This window comes from Sinocyclocheilus anshuiensis, unplaced genomic scaffold (assembly GCF_001515605.1).
Source record: "Sinocyclocheilus anshuiensis isolate Anshui unplaced genomic scaffold, SAMN03320099.WGS_v1.1 scaffold232, whole genome shotgun sequence".
Taxonomy (NCBI): domain Eukaryota; kingdom Metazoa; phylum Chordata; class Actinopteri; order Cypriniformes; family Cyprinidae; genus Sinocyclocheilus; species Sinocyclocheilus anshuiensis.
The window spans coordinates 351,223-374,713 of NW_015558560.1; the positions used below are offsets into that span (position 1 = coordinate 351,223).

The 23,491-nt window shown below is 39.7% G+C and overlaps 1 protein-coding gene and 1 long non-coding RNA gene across 2 annotated transcripts in view; one reads left to right on the plus strand and one right to left on the minus strand.

The window, feature by feature from the left end:
* agpat5 (1-acylglycerol-3-phosphate O-acyltransferase 5 (lysophosphatidic acid acyltransferase, epsilon)) overlaps window positions 1–23,106 on the plus strand; it is a 43,264-nt gene extending 20,158 nt beyond the window's left edge. Inside the window, exons 5-8 of the mRNA XM_016474969.1 lie at window positions 11,260–11,350; window positions 18,764–18,925; window positions 20,968–21,091; window positions 22,003–23,106. Coding sequence (XP_016330455.1) covers window positions 11,260–11,350; window positions 18,764–18,925; window positions 20,968–21,091; window positions 22,003–22,228 — 603 coding nt within the window. The 3' untranslated portion in view covers window positions 22,229–23,106. The remainder of the gene's footprint in view (window positions 1–11,259; window positions 11,351–18,763; window positions 18,926–20,967; window positions 21,092–22,002) is intronic.
* On the minus strand, window positions 11,882–17,383 carry LOC107679427 (uncharacterized). The gene is made up of 4 exons (XR_001633057.1): window positions 17,371–17,383; window positions 16,331–16,335; window positions 14,369–14,376; window positions 11,882–11,988 (listed from the first exon to the last, which is right to left on the minus strand). It is a non-coding gene; the product is annotated as an uncharacterized LOC107679427 (long non-coding RNA).
* Window positions 23,107–23,491: the final 385 nt, after the last annotated feature.

Consider the following 23,491-nt stretch of genomic DNA (forward strand, 5'->3'; position numbering starts at 1 on the left):
CACGCTCACAGAGACGGAATGCTCTCGCTGAGAGCATGAGTCTCGCTCTTCTCCACTCACGGACCGCCTTCATTGAAGGCAGCCCCGCTCTCCCGTTTCTCCTCTCTCAGTGAGCCTCGGAGAGAGAAACAGCCGAGTCAGGGAGCTAAGCAACCGGTCTGAGCGTTCGCATGGCGGCACTGTACCCGCGTGCTCGCTCTCCCTGCTGCGTTTTGATCCTCCACAGAAGGACAGTGAGCTGCGCGCTCACTGAGATAGAATGCTCATTTAGAGCATGAATCTCGCTCTTCTCCGCTCGCGGACCGCCTTCAATGAGGCAGCCCCGCTCTCCCACTTCTCCTCTCTCAGCGAGCCTCGGAGAGAGAAACCGCGAAGTCTGGGAGCTAAGCAACCGGGTCTGAGCGATATCACGGCGACACCGAGCCTGCGTGCTCGCTCTCCCTGCTGCGCTTCGATCCGTGTCTTACACATGAAGATCAGCGCCCCTCGTTACATCGAGTGGCTCTATCTTCCTAGGTTGATTGAAGCAGAACGCTGTCACTGACAGCTTCGAATGTATGTGTGTATTGCTATGGCTGAGCTCACAGAGACGGGCTGCTTTTACCATGAAAGCAGTTTGCCCCCGCTGCGCTTCGATCCGTGTCTTACACATGAAAATCAGCGCCCCTCTTTACATCGAGCGGCTCTATTTTCCTAGGTTGATCGAAGCGAAACGCTGTCACTGACAGCTTCAAATTGGTGTGTGTGTGTCACTATGGCTGCACTCACAGAGACGGGCTGCTTTTTCAACGAAAGCAGTCTGCCCCTGTTCGTTCGCGGAAGGCGGCCCCGCCTCCCCGCTCTCATGTTTCTCTCCTCCCAGTTACCTCGAAGGAAGCAACGGCGAGCTCGCGGGTTGACTGATCAGGCTTGAGCAAATCATGCTGGCACACATCATGCGTGCTTGATCTGCCAGTGTGTTTTACACGTGAGGATCATTGCCCCTCGTTACACCGAGTGGCTTAATCCTCCTAGGCAGATCAAAGCAGAATGTTCGCAGCTTTGCATTTGTGTGTGCGTCGCTGAGCCCCGCCTCCCCCGCTCTTGTGTTTCTCTCCTCCCAGTTACTCGGAGGAAGAAATGGCGAACTCGGGGCCACGCCCACGCTGAGGCTGCGCTCGCTGAGACAGATCGCACTCGCTACGAGAGTTCATGTCTCTCTCTGCTTTGCTCACGGCTCGTCTTCTTCAATGAAGGCGGCCCCGCCCCTCCCCTCGTCCGCCATGAGCGGATCTGAGAGATTGCGCGCAGCACTTTTGATCTGCCTGAGCGTTTACACATAAAGATCATCAGTACTCCTCTTCTAATGAGTGGTTTGATCTTTTTAGGCAGATTAAAAGGGAATGCTGTCTCTTATGATTATCACTGACCGCTTCAAATTGGACGTGTCTGGGCCATGCCCACGCTGAGGCAGCGCGCACGGGGGCTGACTGCTCTCGCTATGAGAGAATTAAGTCTAGCGAAGCATTTTTTGAAAGCATTCTCAAAAGAGAGCAAAATTCCTCTTCTGAGTGTGGGGTCCCCATACGGCGACCAGCCGCTCAAATTAATCCAACCCCTTGTCACGCGGGCTGAGGCCTGGCAGGCCATCCCCGGAGTGCCAGACTGGGTTTTGGGGATAATAAAAAGGTTATTCCCTGCAATTCGCTCAAAGACCCCCGCGATTCAGCGGCGTGGTTCCCCCCTCGGTTAGAGCAAGGTCCTGCTCTCCGAGGTGATGAATTTGCTGGCTATAGGAGCCGTAGAAACGGTTTCCCCAGCTCAAAGCGAGTCAGGCTTCCGCAGCCGCTATTTTCCTCGTCCCCAAATAGGATGGCAATGGTCGCCCATCCTTGATCTCAGGCACCTGAACCAAGCCCTAATGAAACGGCTGTTCAGGATGATTACATTGAAACCGATCCTCTTGCAAGTGTGCCCCGGGGACTGGTTCTTTTCGCTGGATCTGAAAGACACCTATTTTCACATCCAGATAGCCCCCCACTGCAGACAATTCTTGAGATTCGCCTTCGAGGGAGTGGCATATCAAAACACGGTCCTTGCCTTTGGACTGTCCCTAGCTCCTCGCACTTTTACGAAGTGCATGGATGCGGCTCTTTCCCCACTAAGACAGATGGGAATCCGCATTTTAAATTACCTCAATGACTGGCTCATTTTGGCCCAGTCAGAGGATGAGCTACTATTTCACAGATCCTTCCTCCTCAGCCACTTAGAATGCCTGGGACTCAGGGTCAATTTTGCCAAAAGAGCGCACTGTCCCCCAGCCAATGGATCTCGTTCCTAGAAACAGTTCTCGACTCAGCCGAATGAGGGCGGTAGTCACACCAGAACGTGCACTTGGCTATTCAGCAGCTCGTGGCCTCATTCAAAGTTGGAGCCCCTCTCAGGGCGTTTCAGAAGATGCTGGGCCTTATGGCCTCCGGTACTTCAGCTGGGTCTGCTTCGCATGCGGCCCCTTCAGTGTTGGCTGAAACCGTGAGTTCCGTCACATGCCTGGCATCTCGGGCACCTTCATGTCAAGGTGGACCGGGCCTGCGTAGCAGCTCTGGCCCCTTGGAAAGACTCGGTGGATGGAACGGGGCGTGCTCCAGGGAATATTCTGCAGAAGGAAGGTGATCTAGACAGACGCTTCCAACACGGGTGTGCCGGGCAGGTTGAACCAGGGAGCAGACATGCTATATCAGAGCAACATCCCCTCAGAAGAGTAGATGCTCCACCCACATACGGTTCAGAGAATCTGGGAGATCTTCTTCGCCTCAGAAGACAACTCTTACGGCCCAATTTACTTTTCGAAGGACATGGATGCGTTGGCCCACGACTAGCCCAACCTCCTCCTTTACGTTTTTTTCCCCCGATCGCCCCGATCCCACAGGTAATCAGGCAAATCAAGGTTGAAACACAAGGTTCTGCTGTTGGCCCCGCTCTGGAGGACCAAACACTGGTTCGCAGAGCTGTCTCCGCTGCTTATATGTAGGTTCTGCACCTCTGGCTTCTCGATGGGAGCCTACGGACCTCCCCAAGAGCGTGCTAAACACAATATCTCTGGCTAGAGCACCCTCTACAAGGCGGCTCTATGCCCTTAAATGGTCTGTCTTCTCCGCCTGGTGTATGGCCCACGGCGCAGACCCAAAATTCCTGCGACATATCTCTGATATTGTCTTTCCTGCAGGAGCTGTGGGATAAGGGTCGTTCCCCTTCCACGCTCAAGGTCTATGTAGCAGCTATAGCAGCCTCACGCGCTCCTATAGCTGGCCAGTCAGTGGGCAGGAACAACCTAGTTGTTCGCTTTTTGAAAGGATCTAGGAGGCTCAACCCGCCTCGCCCTGTCACCATCCCTGCATGGGACCTGCCCACGGTGTTGAGGGCTCTTAAGTGCCCTCCTTTCGAACTGCTACAGTACGTTTACCTTCGTCCCCTGACACTTAAGACTGCTCTGATACTAGCATTAGCATCGGTAAAGAGTATGGGAGATCTGCAGGCACTATCAGTGAGCCCCACCTGCCTTGAATTCGGGCCCGACGACTCTAAGGTCGTCCTGAAACCAAGGCACGGTTATGTACCTAAAGTGCTCTCTACTCCATTTAGAGCACAGGTGATAACTCTATCGGCGCTTCCTCCTCCATAGCAAGACCAAGAGTTGAACTTACTCTGTCCCGTCTGGGCTCTGAAAGTCTATGTTGATCGTTCCACCCCGTTCATGCGGTCGGATCAGCTAATTGTATGCTTCAGTGGCCGCACCAAGGGTTGTCCGGTTACGAAGCAGAGACTTTACAAATGTATAATTGACGCTATTATGCTAGCATACTCTTCTTTGGGCCTTCAATACCCCTTGTATTTGTGTGGCGGCCGGCTTGGCCTCACCATCCACATTTGCCAGATTCTATAGTCTGGACATACCGGCCTTACCGGCGCGGGTCCTTTCTGCAAAGCAGGGCACTCTGTCGTATGACAACCAGTGCTTGGCGTTTGCCTCCATGTACGCTCTTGGCCCTCAGTGAGTTCCGAGGCTGTACTGAATTATTTCGGGACGATGATACAAGGTTGGGCCGACCTCTCTGAGTTAGCCCTACTGCCTTTTGTGGGGCTTCCCTGCAAAATACTTGGTCCCTCTGGGCCTAACTTGCTTAAGGCAAGTTCAAGTATTAGTCGTTCCTCTAGCATAACACGGCGGGATTGTACTGGTTCCCCAAAGCGTCTTAGACGCAGTACGATTGAAGTATAAATAGGAAACATACTCGGTTACTAACGTAACCTCGGTTCCCTGAGATACGGAACAAGTACTGCGTACTTTGCCGTGCTATGTAGCTGCATCACTCAGTCGTCGTCGAAGTAACCTGAGGATCCTATGGCGATGTGCCACTTATATAGCCAGATGACCCCGCCCATTCTGGCGGGCTTTACCGCCATAGGCTTGTGCAGCTCCACTGCCGAGCCATTGGTTCGTGCAGTGTATTAAAGCGAACCAATGGCTTGGCAGCGTGCAGTTACACTGCGTTATTAAAAGGCTTCAGTCATCGGAGAAAAAGGAGTTTTTCCCCAAAGCGTCTTAAACAAACGCAGTACTCGTTCCGTATCTCAGGGAACCGAGGTTACATTAGTAACCGAGTACGATATTGCTTTGCTGCAGAATTTCAACACCATTAACATCAATTCCATGTGACGGTATTAAATCTAGAGTATGATTTCGACAATGAGTAGGTCCTCCAGTGCATCTTTTTCATTATCAACATGAATATTATAATCACCTACAATTAAGACTTTATCTGCAGCCAGCACTAACTCAAATATAAAATCAGCAAATTCTGTATGGTGCCCTGGTGGCCTGTATACACTACCCAGTACAACAAATCATGGGATTTATCATTAACACTTGTTTCTCTGGATAATGTTATATGAAGCACCATTACTTCAAACGAGTTATACTTGAAGCCCGCCCTCTGAGAAATACTGCAAATCATGGGATTTATCATTAACACTTGTTTCTCTGGATAATGTTATATGAAGCACCATTACTTCAAACGAATTATACTTGAAGCCTGTCCTCTGAGAAATACTGAAAATATTGCTATAAATTGTAGCAACACCTCCCCCTTCACCTTTTGGAAAGTGGCTCATGTTTATAACCGTAATCTTGGGGGGTAGACTCATTTAAAATAATGTAATCATCTGGTTTTAGCCAGGTTTCTGTCAAACAGAGCACATCTAAGTTATGATGAGTGAACAAGAAGCGCTTTCTTAGGAAGGGACCTGATAAGCCATGCTTTATCATTTGTTTCTCTGTATTATATACATTTTTTATTTATGGAACATTGTGGAACAGTGACGACAGTCTGCTATGTATCTCGTCACCCCAGTAAGCAGGGAGGGGACCAGAGAGTATTACAGTGTCTAACATCGTACTTGCAAGTGCACACATCTCTTTAACATTATTTTAGTGATCATTTTAGTGATTAGTCGAACATCATTAGTGCTGACGTGGATAACAATCTTACTGTGAATTTGTTTAGCATTAGCCAGCACTTTTAAATTTGCCACGATGTCAGGCGCTCTGGCTCCCGGTAAACATTGGGCTATGGGCCTATGGGACTATGGTGGCTGGTGTCTCTTTTCACGTTCCGTACAATAAAATCGCCAATAACTAGAGCACTTTCATCAGGTTTCTCAGTGGGTCACTGAGTGGGGAGAACCTTTTTGATGTTTTGATCGGAACGGAAGAGCAGTGTTTTGTCCTGCGACTTTGCTGTCTCACAGTCACCCAGTCGCCCTGCTGCATGGGCTGTACAACCGGAACGAACAATGTACAAGATTCCCTGAGCTAGTCGCATCCAAAGCCATATCTAAGGCCCTCACATTCTTACTATCCTCAATTAAAGTTTGGATGTGTGTCTCTAAAATTCTAAAATCTTCTCTGTCAGCCTAACTATTTCCCTGCATTTATCACGTGAATCCCTCATTGCTGACAGAAAGAGATAAAATATACATGTGGCAAGCGGTGCAAATAACAATAGTAGTAGAAGAAGCCATTACTCACCGTGATTGTTGAATGATTTCGACTTACCACTGTTGTTTGAACTCGTAAAAAACGGAGCTGGGGGGAAAGAAACTGAGCGAGGGGAAAAAAGAAAATGGAACGTTAGTAGTACAGTCATGGCCAAAAGTTTTGGCAGTGGCATCAATTTTTTTGCTGCTTAAGCGGTTGTGGTGTTCATTCACATTGTTTCTAGATTATTGTAAAGAGTGATCAGATGCATTTTAAATAATTGCTAAAAGCTTCATTGGCCAAAAAAATGAACTTTTCACAAAAAAAAAAGTTTTGATCCAGACACAAAATGACCAGCTAACATTAATTGACTAATCATATCAGCAGCACATGTGAAAGTGTGAATGAATACTAGTCAGGTAAAATCACTATCATACTAATTAGATTGTAAGAGCAGACTGATTGCTATAAAAGGAGAGAAGAAGTGCTTCCAATTATTGTGTTCTTGTTAGCAATGTTTACCTCCAAAGAAACACGTGCAGCCATCATCGCTTTGCATCAAAATGGCCTCACATGCAAGGAAATTGCTTCAAAGAATATTGACCCTTAAAGAACCATTTACTGGATCATCATGAACTTCGAGGAGAGAGGTTCGACTGCAGTGAAGAAGTCTTCAGGACGTCCCAGAGTGTCCAGCAAGCGCCAGGACCGTCTCCTCCTGAGGAGTCAGCTACGAAATCGTGTCACCAGCAGTGCAGAGCTTGCTCAGGAATGGCAGTAGGTTGATGTGAGAGCATCTGCACGCGCAGGCCAAGACTTTTGGACAACGGCCTGATGTCAAGAAGGGCAGCAAAGAAGCCACTTCTCTCCAAGAAAAACGTCAAGGACAGACTGAAATTCTGCAGGAAGTACAAGGATTGGACAGCAAAAGACTGGTCCAAAGTTATTTTCTCGGATGAAGCTCCCTTCTGACTGTTTGGGACATCTGGAAAATCGATTGTTCGGAGAAGAAAAGGTGAACGCTACCATGAGTCCTGTGTTGTGCCAACAGTGAAGCATCCTGAGACCATCCATGTGTGGGGTTGCTTTTCAACCAAGGGAGTGGGCTCTCTCATAATTCTGCCCAAAAACACTGCCATGAATAAAGAATGGTATCAAAACGTCCTGCAAGAGCGACTTCTTTCAATGATCCATGAGCAATTTGGTGATGATCCGTGCATTTTCCAGCATGATGGAGCACCATGTCACAAAGCAAGAGTGATAAAGAAGTGGCTCGAAGATCATTACATTGACATTTTGGATCCGTGGCCAGGCATCTCCCCGGATCTCAATCCCACAGAGAACCTGTGGTCAGTCCTCAAAAGGCGAGTGGACAAGCAGAAGCCCACAACTCCGAGAACTAATAAGGCATGAATGGATCACCATAAGTCAGGATTTGGCCCAGAAGCTAATATCCAGCATGCCAGAGCGAATTGTAGAGGTTATGAACAAGGGTCAACACTGTAAATATTGACTCATTATATTTTTTTGCCAATAAAAGCCTCAACTTATATGCTTACTATTGTTTTTCAGTATACTATAGAAACATGTGGAAAAATAATCTACAAATACTGAAGCAGCAAACTTTGCAAAACACAAAATTTGTCACTGCCAAAACTTTTGGCCATGACTGTAGACGCCATGACTGTAGAATAGAAATGCGAATGGCAAGCTAACCGGCTAACGGAATGCTAACGCGCTGCACTAGTGGTTTTAGATTAAAAGCAAACGATCAAATTAGTCAGATTAGTTTGATGGATAATATCAGAAATATGGTGGGAATTAAGTTATATTTTATCACTTTAAACAACAGAGAGTGATAGATAGAGATTCAACAGAAAAGCGAAGCTGCACGGAGCTACAATCGCAAACCACTCAGCAGAGTGGCAGACAGGAACCAGAAGTAGTATTTGATAAAAACATGATTTTCTCAGTTTTTTGCTCAAATGTTGCTTTTTTTTTTTAATGAAACTTACCTACATTCAAGTGTTGATTAAAATAAAGAATGCTTGAAGCTAGAATAAAACAAATTTTGTTATTTATTTTTGTTTATTTTATTTTATTTTTAAGTAAAGGCTCTGTTCTTTATTTCAATGTATTGCATGTTCAGATATCCATACAACAAAATATTCTGGGGGGCCATGAAAATTATCAAAAAGGCTAGTGGTGGCTGGCAGTTTTTTATTTTTAAAGGGGTCATATGATGCGATTTCATTTTTTCCTTTCTCTTTGGAGTGTTACAAGCTCTTGGTGCATAAAGAAGATCTGTAAAGTTGCAAAGACTAAAGTCTTTTTTTTTACTTTAAACCGCATAAACACATTTCATTACACCAAATACACAAAATAATGTTCTTTTTAGCAGCATCACATGACCCCTTTAAACGCTCGAGGGGAAAGAATAAAAAAAATAATTATTATATTTTTATAATAATTTTTTATTAATTATATTTTAAATGGGTAACGATACCACCCATTATGCAGGGACAGCTGCTGCCTGTGCATATTTGAGTAAGTGCTCTGTGAAGAGGATCAAAGGTTTATATTTGTAAAGTGTTTGCAGCATTGAGAATTGTAGCCAATCACAGACATGTCTGTTGAGCATGTGAACAAAATAACCAGTCAGATGTGTTTAAGTTAGTGAGATACCACTTGAAATGCAGGAGTTTTATTCAGCATGCTTTAAAGCTCTGTATGGTCATGAATGTTTTCATTATAACCAAAAAAAAAATGTAAAGATGTTGTAAATAAATTAATTGTGCACTGATCTTCACTGATTATAACAAGAATTTTCGCAATAGTGCGAAATATTTAAATTCGGAACTGAATCTGAAATTGTGATGGTTGTTACAGTGATAACCATAGAAATAGATGGGACAAAAAAATTTGTCATATGTCAAAATAGATCTTGGAGTGCCGACTAATAGACTTGCCACTTGTTGAATATAATGTTTGTTTGTTTTTTGTTGTTGTTCATTTTATTACTAACTTTTCATTTGACCTTTTTAAAGCAATGTTTATTTAATTTAAACAAATTTGAAGGCTACATGCTGTTTAATGTTTTTTTTTTGTTGTTTTTTTATTAGTAGTAGGAAAACAAACTAAACTTGTTTGTTTGTTCTCTTTTTTTTTGTTTTGTTTTTTTTTCAAATAATTAAATAGTTCCAGTAGTTTTTGCTATGGTACCAAGTGAATTTTTATTGGTTTACTGGTACATTTGTAGTATTGTGCTAATTTCAAATTGTGAATTCATTTTTGCAGACCTGCCAATCTGTACGCATTTTGCGTAGCAAGTACACATTTTGACCTCAAAGAATGCTGGTACGATTTATCACTCTAAACTATGCAAAAACCTGACGATGCGTCTGTCCACGCGCAGAACTCAAAACAAGCAACAGAAAAAGATGAGTTCAAACAATCAGTGTTTGTTTTGTTTTTTCTTTCGGTTTTGTGTTTAAATAATTTCAGTGCATTTTATTTCTCTCCAAACTGGCTGTTTGTGTGTCCGTGAGTTTGTGGACTGAGATGAGGACATGCCTCCCCAGTCCCCGCTTATAACATGCATCTGAAAAAGCATCTTCCCTTGTAATGACTTGTAATGCGAAGCATTTCTAAACCTGTTGTCAAACAAAAGAGAACATTATAACATGCTTTTACTCTACAACATCAGACAAATGTTTGAAATAACTTCCTTTTATGAAGTGATGTGGCTTCTTATCTCAGAATGATGCAGAAATATATATTCTCTGCTGTAATACAGGCTATGTTGATTAGCAGTGGATTATAAATATACTTGATTATGATGAAAATCCTGAGATGGTTTTAAGAACCAGATAAACTATACATTGTCGCAGTAAAGTATTTATTGTTTTAATGTTCTTTTTGAATGTCATCATTCAAATGTTCTTTTATTCAGTTACAGTGATAGGATGCTTTTGTCCATATTAGGGATTTCCTGGAGCATCATGCGTTTCTGCATGAGGGCGCCCTCAGGCATCCAGTATGAATGAAACAGACATTACATGTGTTTATAGCGCATAATAATGGCCAATCTGTAAAAATAATACTTCTCTCTAATGAAATTTGAAGTAAACACATGATAATCCATGTTTTTCTACAGTGTACAGAAGTGTACTGGAGGTTTTTTTGTTTGTTTGTTTGTTTTTTTTATAGTATTTTAAACCGCAAAAAAAGAATCCTGATGTTCCAAACCATCAGAACCAAACCGAAAAACGTGGTATTTATTGAACTGTGTTTATGCTAAAGTACTGTATAACTGGAATATCACAAACTGAGTACAGACCCTGAGTATTAACCTATAAAAAATATTTAACATTAAATATTGAACTTTGCACATTGTACAATTACGATTTTGACATTAGCCATCAAGGAACTTCAGATAATAATGTATCTATCTAGGAACCCCCACCACCGGTCATGCTGATGGTACTCAAAAAAAAATTTCCAAGGTTGGCAGGTCTGTTTTTGTAAATTTGAACCTGTAATTGTTATGCTTAATTTGTTTTTCACTATGAAATATGGTCTGACAAATCTACAGAGAAGTCTGAAAATTTTAGTCTAGAAATGTTTGTAATTTTGAAATGGAAAATGTGAAGGAACCCTATTGTTTTCCTTAAGATTATTAGTGCCCAAGCACTGAAAGTAGTGATGAGAAAAAATTGCATTACCACAGTGGGTGTTACATACAATACCAGAATGGAGCCACATAGTTACAGGGAAAAAAATACTTTATAAATTTAAATGAACTGTAGCGTATTTATTGAGTTTAAATATTTTTATTATATAATTTTGGTTAAAAAAAAAAAAAAGGTTATTTTTCCAGACATTATACATTTTCCAGATGTTAAAAAAAAGTGCTCTCTGCTTATCTCTGTGCATGTATGTCATTTTTTGGGCTAAAAGACGTTTTCCCATGACACTATTTGAACTATCCAGCTGTAATGTTCCTATCATTCTGTGGGTTGGAGTTTAAGCCCTTTCTCTTTCATCAGCAAGGGGGATAATAGGATTCTGTGTCGCTCCTCATATTTGATATTCCAAAGTTTTGTATTGTCACTCCATGACAGAACTGAGAAATGCCTACCTTAGAATCTATCACTGTCCCAGGACTGTGGTAGACTTATAATTTACTAACATTAGTAAGTGCTGCAGTTTTATGACTCTTCAACTGTTTGTTTTCTGTACAGATGTATCTTGTCATCTTTCCAGAGGGAACCCGCTACAACCCTGAGTTCCAGAAAGTTATCAATGACAGTCAGGCTTTTGCTGCTAAAGAAGGTATTGTTTCCCCTCTATAAAGCCACCCTTCAGATCTGTACTTATTGTTATTATTATTATTATACAGATCTGTCCATATTGTGTCATACATCTGAGTGCATCAGGTTATTGGAGAAAACGGCTGAGACTTTTTTATTGGAAGATTTTAACGCGTTACATTTTACGTTGTTGATTGGATTTTGAGATGTGAGCATTGAACTTAAAAGTAAAGTCCGATAAATGCAAGCTTGCAGGAGCAGACTATTGGAGAAGTCCTGCATATGTCACCAGATAGAAGTAATTTCACAAGAAGATCCAGTTATGACATTTTTAAAATGCGTTTGCAAGGTCAAAATAAAAAAATTAAATGCAAGTAATATGAATTTAGAAAATCAAGTGAATTTTCATTTCATGTGGACTTTAAAGGATCAATTCACCAAAAAATTTAAATCAGTCATTAGTTATTTAACATTGTGTGTTTCTTTGTTTTTTATGGTGTTATTCAATGATAATCAGTCATTATACTGTATGACTTGGAATATAGCGAAAAAGACTAGTGATCGACCAATATTGATTTTTTTTTATAACCGATACCAGTTATTTGCGTGTTTATGTGCCTGATAACCAATATGCGGAACCGATATATTTGTGCTGTTATACTTCTGTTTTTGACACAGTGATTACAACACCACTGAACTGAACAAACCATTTTATACTCCCTCCTTGCATAGAAAACAAAACAAATCTTATTTATATACCAAAAATAGAGGGGTCTGAAAGTGCAAAAAAAAGAAGACAGGCAAGGACTGCACATTTCACCTCCACTTTTCCAAACCGTCTGGTGAGACTCTCCAGCATCTCCTGTCTCATTGTTTTAATCCCATGAGAGGAGGGACCTTGGCTGCTGAGCAATCCACTTTTCCAAACCGTCTGGTGAGACTCTCCAGCATCTCCTGTCTCATTGTTTTAATCCCATGAGAGGAGGGACTCTTGGCTGCTGAGCAACATCTTCAGAACTTTGACAGATTGGATGATGCATGATGCTGAAATTCGTAGTGGCTCATCTCAAGAGTGACCTCTTCCACTGGAGAAAGGGTGTTAATAAGATTACTGACAACATTCCACTGCTCAGCAGTCAGGCTAGTGAACCCACCATGCTCACTAGCATATATGTTCAAAGCCCTTTTTGCATGTGCAAGGTGGAATTCCATCAGGTTGGCACAGCCTGAATGATGGAATGTGCAGGTATCCCAAGGTCCTGCTGGCTCACTGCTAAACGCTGTTTGGCTGGTAATGAATGATTGAAATGTGTAGCACAGCTTCTCAGCACTGACACAATATTATGGACAGCTCTTTGTGAGTTGAGGCCATCGTTGACAACAAGCTGTAATACGTGGGCACTGTCGCTCATGTCAGGCAGTTCATCAATTCTCATACCTTTAACAATGTTAGCACCACTGTCCTGTGAACAAGAACCACTCTGTCTTTGTCAATTTCCCATTCTTCCAGCATTCCAAAGAACATTCACTAATGTACTCCCCAGTGTGTGATCTAATCATTGCTTTTGTGTTTAGAATTACTTGTCTGCGAATCCACTGGTCATCAATGAAATGGCATGTGATACTCACTTGGGATTCAGTTGTACCAGACCAGCAGTCTGTGGTAAAAGCCAAGTTATAACCTGCTTTATCAGGTTTTAGCAGTGCTTTAACATGCTCAATGATACTACTGTGAATACTGGAGAACACCTCTGTTCGGTAGAACTTCTCACTCTTTAGAGTATATCTTGGTTCTGCAGTAGCCATGAGTCTCTGGAAGCCTTTATTTGCAACAAAGTTGAAAGGCCAGTTGTTTGTAGCAATCATGTCTGTAATCATCCTGTCTAGTTTTTTGTTTTTTTTGAGTCTTCCACTTTGTCTGCTTATCAAACATCATAGGAAGAGAAGCTTGAATGTGACTTTGAGGTATTTTTTGTTGTTTTAGATTTTGACCCCATTTGTCATTCTTTGCAAACTGCCAGTCCTGGCAATGACTGAGTGAAGTACGTCCATACTTCACTTTGTTTTTTGTTTTCTCCTTTCAGTCATCTTTTAAAAAAAGTGTTGAAAATTAGCAGTCTTTCATGTTAAATTTAGTCTTCATATTACAACAATGAAAACATTTTATTTATAAAAAGCATCAGCAGCAACACTAATATTAACAATATTCAAAACATTTCAAAATATATGTAGAATGTCTAATATTTTCAAATGGAAAAAATAAATTCAAGACAGGAGTCATCAACTTTGCAGAAATATAATACTTTATTTTAAACTAGTTTTAGTAGGTTTATAAGCAGTTTAATAAGCTAAAGAGTGAAGAATAATTCGCTGGATAATGTTAATTAATTGAATAATATTCTCTGGAATATAACAAACAAAACATCGTATTTTATTGCATTTCTCAACTGAATTATTAATAATGTTTTTGTCGTTCTAGATTATGAAATGCCTGCTGACAAAGCTCTGTTTGTCAATGCATTTACACAGAACTATACTCAAACTACGATCGCTCACGGTGATAATAAATAATTAATTTCCATAGAGTTGTATTTATTTAGATGTTTATTAGTGAAATAATGGTTATATACAGTGTTGGGGGTAACTCATTACAAGTAATGCGAGTTACGTAATCAGATTACTTTTTTCAAGTAACTAGTAAAGTAACGCATTACTTTTTTAATTTACAAGAAAATATCAAATTTTACTTTACTTTTCAAAAAAGTAATGCCAGTTACTTTGTTTTCCCATTTATTGACTGACAGCTCTCCTGTCCCCATATTGGGAGAAATCGGGATCAAGCCCTGCTTATATTTAAAAAGTAACGCGAAAGTAACGTAAAAGTAATATACCGCATTACTTTCCATAAAAAGTAACTAAGTAACGTAATTAGTTACTTTTTTTAGGGAGTAATGCAATATTGTAATGCATTACTTTTAAAAGTAACTTTCCCCAACACTGGTTATATAGTAAATGTTTATATAATTACCGTGTTTTAAACAAGTGAATCTTGTTAAAAGTTACATGCAGTGTCCGTGCTGGAGCATTTCCTGAGCATCAGCCCGATGAGTGAAGAGCAATATGAAAGTGACTTCACGAGACTAATGAGCATATAGACAAGAGAGAGAGAATTAAATTCAGTGCTTTTATTTCCAACATGCACTCATTATTGACTGTATATAATTAATTCAGGCAAAGTTACGTCTTTATTGGGACAGGACTTGACGGATTATCTTACGTGACTCCCTGAGTTCGTCTCTATTTCTTAGAGCCAAGCTGCATAAATTACAGCAAAGCAAGTAATATACTTTACCAGTGCACGCCATTGACTCCTCTCCCCTCAGACGCACTGCAATGGTGATCCTGCGCGCAATTCTTAAAACACCCACAAGATGGCGGTGTTTATCAGTAAATGCGATATGACAAAACCGATATCCGAAAAATATTGGGAAAAAATATTGGTAAATCGATATATCGTTCGATCTCTAAACAACCAAACATATTTTACACAAAATTCATTTTGTATATTTGAAAACATTATTTGACATACTCATAGAACTTAAGTTTTGAATTCAAAGTAGGTCAGTTGTGTGATTTGTAGGTGGGAGGATGGTATTTATGTGCACGCTCTGGTTTTTGTGTTTTTGCAGTGTTGAGTTTTTTATCTAATTACAGGCATGTTGAAAGCAATGACTAATCAGAAATATTTACTGTAGTTTAGTTAGAATGAGCTCAATATCTTGCCACAAGTTTACTGACTGCATTCTACACACTCGCATATCCTCTCATTATAACAAAGATAGCGTGGACACAATATAAATAAGAGTTCCCTATCAAAACTGTTTCTCACGTTGATGCTTGGGGCAAAATCTGTTTTCCTCCTAATACTGAAGCCTGATTTGTTCAAGTTTGTGCAGCTGCACAAACCTATGGCATTTCAGCCCACCAAAACCAGGGACACACGCAAACACATTTAGGCTCAAAGGAGAAGAGCTTTATTAATACAAAATTAACTCCATAATAAAACAAAACAAAAGCAACAATAATATTTCTGTAAACGTGAGCAGCAGCAGTGTGTAATACAGGGTGCCTGTTAGTGCTGTGTTCAAAATATCGATACGACGATGTATCGTCACAGAGATTTGACGTTACGAGCATCGATACAGCTGGCCCTGTATCGATATTGTGGCACGTGTGCAGCAGTGGACCGCGCTTAATTTGTTTAAAATTTTACAACATTTAAAATGGATTAGAAAAGTGCGAGGTTTCTAAAAAAGAATGAATAGATCATATATAGGCTACAACAAGGTTTAATCTGGCCGCAGAGGATCACAACTGGGTTGCCTGGTATAAAGAGACGTAATCCCCGAAACAGAGCTTCACACTTGCGCAATACGGAAATATCTGCTAAGTGTGCTACTTATCTTTGTCAACCTGGCAAACATGCACGCGCTCTCTCTCCACTGTGGATAAACGCGCTTGCTTTCTGAAAACACCGCTTGGCTTGCAGTTTAGCGATCTCCACTTCAATATTCTATTCTCAGAAAATTGTAATTCATCGAGTGTTCATTTATGAGAGAGAGAAAGAGAGGGGCTGTTTATGTATGAATTACCACCGTTTTGCCGCGTTTCTCTATATATGTATCGTATCGTGGCCTCTGTACCGTGATAAGTATCGTACCGTGACTTTGCTGGTGATACACAGCCCTAGTGCCTGTGCTGTTGTAGTGTTTTAAAATGCTCAAAACAATCTCAAACCTAACACAACACAAACAGTAGTAGCCTCCAAGGCTTTACCAACTCGAAACCTGCAAAGTCTGCTGGCAAAGGGAGCTGTCAAATCCTCAAGGTGGACTATTGATTGATGATTAATTTTTTTACCTCAAGATGGATTATCGCTGTGTCTCAGCTGTGGTCCCTTGGAAGGCCCTTTGACAGACAGGAGTCCAATTGTTGTTACGACAAATGCTTCCAACTTGGGTTGGGGAGATCTGTGCAAGGGCAGCCCGGTTCAGCTCCTGGTCCAGCCTGGAGCAATGCCTGCACATCAACTGTTTCAAAATGATGGCAGTTTTTCGGGCCCTCGAAACCTTCCTGCCAGCCCTGAAAGGGCAACATGTCCTTGTCCATTCTGACAATATGACAGTGGTGGCCTTCATAAATCGCAAGGGTAGCCTCAGGTCGTGGTCTCTTTACAAGATGGCAAGACACCACCTCCTATGGGCTCAGTGCAATCTGGGCTCATCGAAGGCAGTGCACGTGCCAAGCATACTGAACCAGGGAGTGGACGTGCTGACCTGGAGCAGTGTATTTCCAGGAGAATGGAGACTTCACCCCCAAATGGAAAGGCAAAGGCAGACCTTTGAAAGTGAAAGTGAAAATGAAGTGACATGTGGCCAAGTATGGTATATATGTGTATATATATGGTATATACCCATACTCGGAATATGTGCTCTGCATTTAACCCATCCAAGTGCACACACACGTCATGGTATTGAGGATGGAAGAGAGCGCTGGTTATTCACTCAGGTCCGACAATTCCTGCCGGACCTAAGACTCTAACCTGCAATTTTCGACTCCGACTCTCTAACCATTAGGCCACAAATGCCCCCTTTGCTTCAGAAGACAACTCTCATTGCTCAGCAAGGCCCACCTGTACACCTTTCCTCCAGTTGCTCTGCTCCCTCAGGTCTTCAGATGGATCAGGGAGATCGGATGCTCAGTTCTACTTTTTGCTCCACTCTGGCAAAACCAGTTGTGGTTCCCTGACCGACTCGGTTATCCCTTCCTTCCTCTGAGAACGAGCAGGGAGCTAACTTACTTTGCCCGGTCCGGACCCTCAGGATTCTGGGCTCTGAGTGCCCATTTGGAGTGAGGGCCCTCTCCACTCGGGGATGGCCTCTTGGTATATTGTAAAACAACAGAACAATCCATTGAACACTCAGTACTTCTATCCCTCACAGCTTCATTTTAATTTCTGCCAAAAATTAAATATGGCACTACACTGACTGAAGTCTCTCTGGACTTGGTCCAGTGGAGTTTCTATTGGGGATATTTGCTAGGCAGCCAGCTGGTCATCGTCATCAACCTTTGTTAGGTTTTTTAAGTCCCTATGGTATATTCTTCCCCCAAGCGTCATAAACGCAACCTTAGAGACCGTTTTGATAGGGAACGCTCGGGTTACTAAAGTAAGCCTGGGTTCCCTGAGATAAAGATTAAAGAACGTTATGATAGTCCCCGAGATAGTTATGTTATAACCTGAGCGATTCACTGGGCAGTATGTAGTTTCTTGACTACAGACTTCAGTCAGCGTAGTGCTACACTTAATTTTCAACAGGAATGAAAATTAGGCTGTGAGGGACAGATGTACTGTGTGTTCAGTGGATTTTACTGTTGTTTAACAACATGCCAATTTTTCAGTAGGTGAAATGTCTTAAGAAAAATAAACTTTCAGTAGGTAAAAAAAAAACTTCATAAAACCGTTTTGAAAGTCGGTGAAAATTATGATCTAGGACCTTTTACTGTATATAGTGCGTGCCATTGTAAAGACTAAGTCTATCCCTCAAAGCCTCATTTTCATCACTTGTTAAATTCAATTTGGTGTTTCTGTTCAAAAAACAGTTTTTGTGCAAATGAGCTCAGTCAGTCATGCTGTAAAGTAGGGCTTCAACAAATGATTATTTTGATAATTGATTAATCTTTCAATTATTAGAAATATTAATCAACTAATTGTTGATTTCACTTATTAATCAGTAGGCTTTGATTATTCAGCTTTTGCAATTTGTTAAAATATTGAGTTACAAATTCTATACATTTTCATATAAACTGTGCTATAGCTTCACACTAGTCAAACCACATTATTGCAGGACCTTGCATTAGGTCATAAGAGATCAAATGACTATTCGACAACAAAAATAAAAAATTTCAATGATGTCAATTAAAGTTGACTAATTGTTTCAGCCCTGCTGTAAAGGGACCATTCTTTGCTTGCTTTCTGTATGTAATCCATTCACAATTTGAAGAAAAGTTTTGTCATAAACCAATGCCCACGTATACTGCTAAGTTTGAGAAGTGACAAACACTGACAGTGGCAAATTTTTAATGTTATCTCCATGAATGAAAATGAGAAATGTAAATATTCAAACAAATATGTTCAAGACTGTAAATAAATGACAATTTTCATTTTTGGGTGAATCCATTTATGCCTAAAGTAAGCAGAGACTATTAGCACCATGTTTCCCCATGGCATCGTAAATATATATTTAATTTTATAATATTTAAATCTTTTTCTGTCACTGATAGATGTCTAACATTTCTGAATGTTTTCCCAATGTACTAAATTGCAGTTTCTCAAACTAATTTACTTGCAATAGTCATGTTGTCTTGCCTATTGCAGGACTTGCTGTGCTGAAGCACGTTTTAACACCAAGAATGAAAGCATCACATGTTGCCATTGAGACTATGAAGGAACACCTGGATGCTGTATATGACATAACCGTTGCATATGAGGGAAAACTCACAGCAGCCGGCCAGAGACATCCAGCTCCTACAATGCCAGGTATGTTGTTATCATACGTTCAGTTTGCAAACAGCATGTTTACTTTCATCAACTGAAACTAGCACAGGAAAGAAGGCGGACGTAGTGTTAAATCATTGATTGACGGCTGGAAAAAAATAGATATGTGAATTTCCTGTTACTTCCTGTAAACAGTGAGTGTCACAATGTGTTATTTTCCATTGGTTCCCAAAAACACTAAAGCAATAAGAGGTTTCATGCAGAAAACATCCTGTTTTTCACAGGAATAAACATCATACGTTTCAACATTTGGGTAGCTGTTAGGATATTGTTACATCCTTCTTTATAAAAAAACAAAACAAAACTATTAAGCAACAGGCTGTCACAATATCAAAGTTTCAGTCATGCGTCACCATTTCTGGGTCCAAGTGCTCTGTCAGATCCCACAAGCAAACAGCAAACTGATCTTATACATGTAGCGAATCAGCTCATTCATGGAGAAATATGAATAATTAATCATAACTAGTTATAATTAATTATAAATATTTAGATCCGCTGTAGATATTTACTTGACCTCTCAGGGTCAACTGTCTGTCAATTCTAAGAACGTTAATTTCACTAAAAAATCATGATCCTGACCTTTATCTCCATACTGAAATCTGAGTTGGCCAGAGAGAGATTAATCTTTTATGAATCGTTAAAATATTGGTGTCTGTGACACAGTGAGCTTGGAGACTGTAGTGTTCACCAAACATTTTGAAAGCTTAGCTTAAAGGTATGATATATGGATGGTGATCATAAATTGCTCTTGAAACCTAGTAGAGACTTGAAACCGGAAAGAGTATTCATTACGTCATTACTTAGAAAGCGGATATTAGTAAAAACGTATATAATGTTCATAATCCTTTTTAAAAAAGGAGTATTAATGTAAATAATTTATGAATTAACACTGTTACATTCAACGATGCATGTGGTAAAAGCAGAAATTTCTTAAATATAGAAAATAACTTTTTACAGTTTACAGAGTAGCCTACAAGATTCTGAACAACTCAGTGGGGGAAAAAAAAGTCTACAAGTCCAGTCTTTCTTTCTTTTCTTTTTTTTTCTTTCTTTTTTTCTGGGGGGGGGGTGTTTTCCTTGTTTCTTGATTATTATTAAACACAAAATATCTAACAGTGTGTTTTTGCACCATTGCGTTGTCAAATCATCTTTCAGTTGAACTAAATTGCGATGACGTAATGCGCTTCTCAAATCACAAAAGGCTGTGGTTTAATTAAACAATTATGGTCAGTGTTCATTTAAATTTGAGCAGCTCATGAATAAGTGATTCACTGTCTTAGAGTGACTCGATTCACAAATGTAGGCAAAAAAAACTTGATCCTTTAACACTTGCACTCTTTACAATACTTGCTTGCTTTTTATGTAAAAAATGATCTTATAACACTAATTTTTCTTTCTTTAAAAAAATTAAAGAGAGAGACCCTCTAACACTAATTTTCTGTATTCTTTTTCTATTCTATCTACTTGTTTTCTTTTTATTTATTATTTAAAAAAAAAAAAAAAAACCTTGCTACGTCTACTGTGTTAGGCTAACCAAGACTTGTCACAGCACTTACATATTATTGCTCTTTTGTAGGTTTTGATTGCTTCTGGTGTCCTCATTTGTAAGTCGCTTTGGATAAAATAGTCTGCTAAATGTAAATGTAAATTCTATCTGTGCATGCACCGTGAGTTATATGTGCATTTGGGAACACAATGTGTGCCAGACTTTTCACATTCTCATAATTTCTAACATTTTGTAAACAGACAGCATGTCACTACATTTGTAATGAAACACGTCTTTGCTGGAAAAACTCCCAGCAGTTTTCTGCCAAAAATTAAACTTTGCAAGTGAACAAATTAAGACAGATGTATTGTAAATTTACTGTTTAAAGTGAAATCATTTATGTAATTATTAAATAATCATTTTTTATTTTATTTCACTTTCATAAACAGTTTTTAATTGTTTAATTTTCTGTTTGTTTGTTTTCTGTCTGATGGTTGTCTGAAATGCCTTTATCTAATTTAAATTCTCTGTGTGATAGAGTTCCTGTGCAAGGAATGCCCCAGGGTGCACATCCACTTCAACCGCTTGGACATGAGGGAAATTCCTGTGGAGCCAGTGTTCTTCCGCAGATGGCTACATGAAAGATTTGAAATCAAGGACAAGTGGGTTTCCGAAATAGCCCCTAGTCCATCATTCTTATTTATGCCTAACTACATATGCTTAACTACGTATACATAACTACATACGATTACACTTTGTATTATGGTGCCCTTGATACAGTGTAATTATACATTTAAGTACTTAGTAATATTAATTAACTACCTGTACTTACTGTATGGTTAGGATGAGGGTTTGGTTTAGAGTTGTTGCATGTAAGGCTTAATTGTATGTAATTATGCATAATGTATTGTTGTTACTATATAGTAGTACATGTAGTACTGGGCACTGTAACAAGGGCACTGTAAAAAAAAAAAGTGGGTAACACTTTATTTTACCGTGTCCTTGTTACACGTTACATGTACTTATTATTATAATAACAATAAATTATGAATAATTACATGCAAGTAACCCTAAGCCAAACACTAATCTTAATGCTAACCATGTAGTAAGTACATGTAGTTAATTAATATTACTGTGTACTTAAATGTATAATTACACTGTAGCACCTTAAAATAAAGTGTATCCAAAAAGTGTTACCTTACATACACTTATTTTGGTTATGGTATGTTTGCAAAATCACTGATCACAGCAGGGATTCCATGATCATGGAAAACTTGGAAAGGTCATAGGAGTTAATTGGTCAGAAAAAGTGTTTTGATACTATGTGCAACAGTTACGTCTAAAAGCTACATATACTTTAAAGTGGTTGAACTAGAGTCAAGCCACACAAACATTTAAGGAGAGTGTTGGGTTATTTCCAGTTTGCTGAACTGAAAAAAATGTCTGCAAATTACAACGTGGCATAAAAATAGTGGTGCTGTTGATTTAAAGTATTTTGTGAACTGGAAATGCTGGATTATTTTAAAATGGTGATTTAGTTGCACTTTCAAAATGTGTTATTCTTTCTGTTTAGGCTACTGACCACTTTCTATGATTCTGAAGACCCTGAGAAAAAGTGCAGGTTCCCTGGAGAAAGCCAAAAGTCGCCTCTTAATCTTACAAAGACATTGCCTTCTCTGTTGATTTTGGGTGGCCTCACTTTACCAATGCTGTTAACAGAGTCAGGTAGAAAACTCTATTTCAATACCTGGCTCTATGGGACTCTGATTGGATGGGTGTGGGTAAGTTTAAGTCCATAAACTAACCATACTGAAAAAAAAATCCATTCTGACCACTCAGATAACACATTTAATCCAACATCATTGGATTCTTCAATTCTCACCATAGTTTCTTTTTGGCTCATAGTATACTACTAACCAAGAGGCTTTTTTATTGTTTTTCATTTGTTTTATTTCATACTCTTAACTGTCAGCAGGTAAACAGTAACATTGTGTCTGCACTGCAAACAAATATGAGATGCAAAAAACTAAAACGTTCCATTTGTCGGCATAATATGCTTGCAGCACTGTAGACATATTCCTATTTTGATTTATAATAGGAATGTTTCAGTTTTTTGTTTGATGTCATCATTCATGAGGGTTTACTCACATTTTACTCACAGGTTAGAGTTCAACTCTAATCTGAAATACACAAATGGATAACAATATGTAGCACAGATACAATGTTTTGTATTAATGTTGAGTTAATACCATAGCAGTCTTGAAACATTTGTCGTTTAACCATATCATTGGCCTTGTGGAACCACATGTGTTTAAATTTCCAGTATGCAAGGTTTTTTTTTTTGGTTGGTTTTTTTTTTTTGGTATGATTTGTGTGGTTCTGAATATGGTTTCTAACATCAATTGTGTATACAGGGTCTGTATTTCATCATGATGTTCTTGAGAATATTTGGGGTATTTTATTATTTTGTGCTGATTTTCTTTGTGTAATGCAGGTAATTTTTGTTGGTTATGCATTGGATTTTGGATGTGTCCATCAGTTATATTTTTATTTGATTTGATGCCAAGATCTAAAAAGCCTGTCAGATATGGGCTTTTTATTGTAAGCATTTGCACTGTTGCTAAATATTTCACAAATAGTTGCCAAAATTCCTGGTTGCAGGGGTATTAAATATTGTTCAGTCAAAAATAAAAAAATTGTCTTTTCAACTTAATGTTATTCCAAACCTATGACTTTATTTCTTTGACGAATCCCCACAACCCATTTTTCATGTTTTTCCAGAACGTAATCAAGAGCAATAATTTTGTTCACATAAGAAATCGGAGACCTTTGTCATGAAATCTCATAGTTCAGTGGTTGTTTTTTAAATATACAAATGACCTCATCTTGCTCATGCCATCTAATTGTTCTTTAAATCCTGTTGCTTTTATTAGAAGTATATATGTATTATTTAATTTAAGTGGAGTACAATTGATCCATTGTATTATTTATTTGACATTTACCAAAAAAAAAACAAAACAAAAACCGCTTCAGTAAGTGCAACTGGAGATGTTTAGAGCTTA